This window comes from Camellia sinensis, chromosome 2, assembly GCF_055761805.1.
Source record: "Camellia sinensis isolate YWXY chromosome 2, ASM5576180v1, whole genome shotgun sequence".
Lineage (NCBI taxonomy): Eukaryota > Viridiplantae > Streptophyta > Magnoliopsida > Ericales > Theaceae > Camellia > Camellia sinensis.
In genome coordinates, this window is record NC_138962.1 from 211277334 (window position 1) to 211282655 (window position 5322).

General features: G+C 44.7%; 1 protein-coding gene across 1 annotated transcript; it reads left to right on the forward strand.

Annotated features, from left to right (window-relative positions):
* The first annotated feature begins 745 nt into the window (after positions 1-745).
* On the forward strand, positions 746-1526 carry LOC114295255 (kiwellin-1). The gene has a single exon (XM_028239477.2). The coding sequence runs from the start codon at positions 790-792 to the stop codon at positions 1354-1356; it is 567 nt and encodes a 188-aa protein (XP_028095278.2). The 5' UTR covers positions 746-789; the 3' UTR covers positions 1357-1526.
* The last annotated feature ends 3796 nt before the right edge of the window (positions 1527-5322 follow it).

A 5322-nucleotide genomic window follows, 5' to 3' on the forward strand; every position in this document is an offset into this window, starting at 1 on the left:
TTTTTTTTTCTTCTTCTTATGTTTTCATACTATTGGCATTAATTTCGGTTTGCCTTGCTAACAAGGAAATCAATATAATTATCTATTTATTAGTGACATTTTTAAAATTTTGATGCTAAAAGCCTTGTTTTAGACTTTTCGGGATGATTTTTTAACGACTATCCTCATGACGATAAAAATTGGTCCCTAAATATCTTTTGTAACAAAATTTTCATTTTTAAAGACCAAAACATTTAATCTCTAAAACGCTTATTTGTTGTAGTGTATATTTTATCCAAATTTCAAAAAATATCAATACAATTTACCAAAATCTTAATTTGTTGTAGCGAGTCCTCTTCCAATATTTTATACATTCTTGAATACTAGAAACTGAGACTGAGTTTGTTATGACCCTTTTTTTGTTGTTACATAAATTACGAATTATGAGCCTTCAAATGGTCTCAACGTACACATCAAGCAAAACAGTTGGCCGTGTCAACTACGTTGATAGATATTTTAAGTTGATCACAGCCGTTCAAAATCCCATCATTCACATTCACATGCCTTGGCTTGTTCTTAGTAAATCCAACAAGCAATTCAACCCTAAACTTTTTCCTAAATTAATGGAATGCCCGCTTGGAACCATATAATTACATCAGCAAGGATGGCTAGTATTATTGTAAATATAGATTAGAATGTGGGTAAATTTTTAAGAAAATTGCTATTTATACCCTGTTGAAACACTTGATTTCCATCAACCCTTCAATTCAAAACAAGTAGGAAGAGAGAGAAGAACAAGAATAGAGAAAAATGGAGAGTTTTTTCTCAAAAACATCTACTGTCCTACTAGTATGTCTCTTATTTACTGCTTGTTTGGATGCTGAGGGTCAAGGTTGTAGCCCAAGTGGTAAAATAATGGGAAAGAAACCACCTCCAGGCCAATGCAATCAGGAGAATCACTCAGATTGCTGTGTCCAAGGCAAAATGTATACAACGTACAAGTGTTCTCCAGCAGTTTCTGGCCAAACCAAGGCAACACTTACTATTAACAGTTTTCAGAAAGGCGGAGATGGTGGCGGTCCAAGTGAATGTGATGGTAAATATCACTCCAATGACTTGCCAGTTGTGGCATTATCGACTGGATGGTACAAAGGAGGAAGTCGGTGTCACAACAACATCACCATTAGTGCTAATGGGCGAAGTGTGGTGGCCATGGTGGTTGATGAGTGTGACTCAACTATGGGATGCGATGAAGTCCATGATTATCAGCCTCCATGTCCTAACAACATCGTTGATGCTTCGAAAGCTGTGTGGAAAGCCTTGGGTATTCCTCAAGATAACTGGGGTGGCTTGGATATAACTTGGTCCGATGCTTAGTTTCAAACATTGGCTTGTGACATAATAAGTATTCATGTGTAATATTATCCTCTTTGTATTAGTAGTTGTTTTTTTGTTGTTTGTCTTCCTAGTACTATGAATGACGTCTAAGAGTTGTTTCTTGTATGATATGTATTACAAATATTAATATAAAAAGTTTCTCTAGCAAAGTTTATACTCTGTGGAATGTGGGAACATTTCACCAAAAAACGTAGTAAAGAAAAAAAAAAAAAAAAAAGTACTAATAATGTATCAAATCTTTGAATTAGAAATTGAATTTAGCTTTCTGGATTGTATGCTTCGATGATGACTATCTTGTAAGTGAGCATCATAAAGAATGAGATAATATAATGGTGATGTTAATTTTGCACTTTCATTTATTTATTTTGTAAAAAGTGGGGAAATAATATATTGAAGTGCATTGGACCAAACTAGGCTATTGAGCCTGTGAGACCAAGTTGTTCGAGCTTGTGGAGAGAACGTAACCGAGTTGAATGGTCAGCAATGGTCACGAACTTTACTGACATTACTCTTATCTTCTTGCTCTTCCTCTCTTTCTCTGCTCTAATCACTTAGTTAAGCATTAATTGGAGAGTAGTATTGACAAGTGTAGCCAAGCAAGGTGTCTTGAAGGCTCTAACGAGAATCAAAGATCTGATTCATTTCGTGCTGATTTCATTCCTCCATATATATCTCGAGAAGAAATTATCACAACGTTTATATCATTAATGTGATTCGGATATTATGTCTTGTAATAAATCTTTTCAATTTCTAGCTATTTCTAAGGTTAATCATTCTGTAATTAAGCTAGCTCATGATCTGGCCAGACATGTTGATGGTTTTATTGTATAATAGTTATATTTGATTATGGGTCTTGTACGGGGAGCAAATACTCCGGCAAGCCCGTACTCCTTTCTTCCGAGTTTCGTTTCTGTCTGATCACCTGCGAGCACAACGGCGGTGAGCTACCCGGCGGTGTGTGGCCGGAAAAACCCACTAACGATCAAGTTAGCGCACACCTTAGGATAGAGAGAGAGAGAGGAGTGTTTGAGTGTAAGAATTTCCTTACAAAGTGTTCCTGTCCTGTGTATGGGGGGCGCAGACATGCTTATATACCCTTCTGCGCCCCAAATCTACTCCCATTGGTCTCTCGACACGTGGCTCTATTATCCCATCTGTCAGCACAAACCTTGCTATACATCACCTAACCCAACTGCCAGCCCACTCTGCTGGGAGCACGGCAGCCGGGCAACATTATCTCGGCTATCAACGGCCATACTGAACATGCCCAAGTGCAGTTGATGTTGTAGTTTCCTACTACCGGGCTTAATTCCAGCCGTGCTCAACTGTATTTCGGCGAAGCTGAGCTGGAGATTGGTGACGCCGGCCAGCCAAAGACCTTCTCGGCCAAGCTGCAAGCACAGGCCTTCCTACCGGGTTAAGGTGCGTGCATTACAACCTTGCAACGTGTGAGCCGGAGAGCCTCATCTAGGCTGTTCCTCCATCTGTCCGGCCTTCGCGGAACCGAGATCAGATAACTCGGTTCCACGTGGGCTTTGCCATTACCGAGCAATATCACGACCTGATCTTGGAGCCCAATACCTCGGCCCAAATCTGTCCGGATAACGTCACGGCCCAATCTCAGATCATAAATCTCCCTCTCAATTGCCCCTTAATTCCGTCCGCAAAAGCGTGACTGGGATTACTTATTTCGACCGGGATAACACTTCCTCGGTCTTCAGAATGCGAAATGGCGACCGGGCTAGTTGACATTCCTGTCTGCAAACTTGCCCGGTTATACTCCTCGGTTGATGTCCTCTTCTTCAAAAGTAGCCCGGTTGACTCAACTCTTCAACCTGTCTCTTCAGTTCTGACGTCGTCATAAATGGGGACACGTGGCGGGCTGCCATTGGTTCTCGAGCAGCTAACCCGCCGTCTTGCTAGAATTTGAATTTAGGCGGTCTCGTCTCCTCTATAAACACCCCCTCTCATCTTCCTTGAGCTCTTATTGACTCACTGTCATTCCAAGCAACCCAGAGCTCTTGCCTCTCCTCTGCCATTCCTGAACTTGCACTCGAAGAAGAAGCAGCCACTGCTCCATATTGGTAAGCCCTCCAACCCTTGTTATTGTTATTTTCCTTGATATTTCACACAATAGGGCAATAAAACGTAGTTCTTAGGACATAGGCCACAGAAATCGTCCCAAACCTCCCACTGTTAGGCTTAACCATAGCAAGAACAAAGGTCTTGGCCGCTCAACCGGGCTAAAATCTGGTCTGCTTGGGCGGCCGAGCTCCTTGGTTAGCCTCTACGACCGAGGTGGTTTGGCACTCTAGACGACCGAGCTAAAGTCAAGCTCGCTTTGCGCGACCGCGCTCCCTCTTACACTTGCCCTCCTTTTCCTGCAGTGTCCAAGGGGACCACTGACCATTCTTGAGGCTCCCAAAGACCGAGCAGCCACAAATCACCTGACAGTGCCAAACCACAGCCGAGCTAATTTAGCCGGTCGTAAATGGGGAAATTCTGCTTCCTTGTAGATACTTCGGCTGCCTTGGCCGTGTTCAGGGAGGATTACGGCATCCCGGCCGACGTCCACCTTGAGCTTGCAGAAGAGCAAACAACGCCTTGGGGCAGATCAGAACAATGCCCCTTCACCGTGCTATCTATCATCGAAGGAGGCCTCCGCTTCCCACTCAACCCACTTATCACCAAGTTCCTCCGCCGCACCGGGCTGGCACCCACACAAGTGTCCACCAACACTTACCGAATTATCAACGGCGTCCATGAACTGAACAACCGGCTAGGCACCAACTTAGGTTTAGCCGAGATATTAAGGCAATACACGATGGGTCACACCGGTGACGACCTAGCCTATTATTTGAAAATCAGACCAGGCAAGGAGAAAATTGTAACCGGCACCCCGGATAAAGACTTGCACGACGACGATTTTTTCTGGGTGTCGGGCAATTACGAAACAGCCGACGTACCGGGCTGGTTTATAAACAAGAACTTCGGTTCCTCATGTAAGCCGCTCAAACTTGCTCGGTCAGCCTACCTTTTTTATTCTGTAATTAACCAGTTTTCTTGTTTCTTTTGCAGCAATCCAAGCCTTGCAAGCCAACTACCAATTTCCCAACGTAGAGGCAATTCGGACCGTGCTCTGTTATCGCCACCGAGATTGCAACGAGCTGCTCGGTTACACTCCAACCTACAGATACTCAGCTCCACGTCAGAGTAAAGTTACAGACTTTCTCCGCGCTCCAACTCCTCCTCCAGACCCAAATCTGCCAGACGTTCCGCTAATCCGGCTGACCGAGGAACAAGAGATGGCTAAAAGAAGCCGCATCAAGAATCTCCTCACAGCCACATTCGCCGAAGTACCAAGCATTTCTCCCCCGTCTCATGCTGCTGGTCAATCCAGCAGCCCTGTGGTTGTCCTGGCATCTCCAGCTGCCGGGCAATCCAGCCAACCCCGCCGGGCAGGCAAAAGACCTCGCGCAGATCCAACTGTCGAGCTGGTTGCCGAGCTAACAGCCGAGCAGCCCACCAACACTGTTGATCCCATTCCACCATGGCGGCCGCAGCTCAAGCACCGGGGCCAAGATATCCCGGCAAATGCTTCTGTCAAGGGTGATAAGGAGCACTTGTTGGCCTTTGACCTCTCGAAAGCTCTCTTGCTGCCAAGTGACGTGGTTGGCAGCGATCACGTCCCTGACACCCAGTTGGTGAAATCAGCAGTGAAATCCATGACCAGGGTAAGGATCCAACTTCCACTGAAATTTTACAAGTGTTTTCCCAGTTCCTTCACTAATCAAATTCGTTTCTTGCAGGCTATCCAAAAGCAGCACCTGGTAATGGAACGCATCCACAGACTTCGGCAAAAGGCAAATGACACACCCAACCAAGTCCAGAGCCTCCAAGCCGAGCTGGGCAGGGCAAAAACATCTCTCCAAATCGTCAATGCTG

Excerpts from the sequence above, each read along its gene's own strand:
- LOC114295255 (XM_028239477.2), top strand. The coding sequence starts at position 790 with ATGGAGAGTTTTTTCTCAAAAACATCTACTGTCCTACTAGTATGTCTC.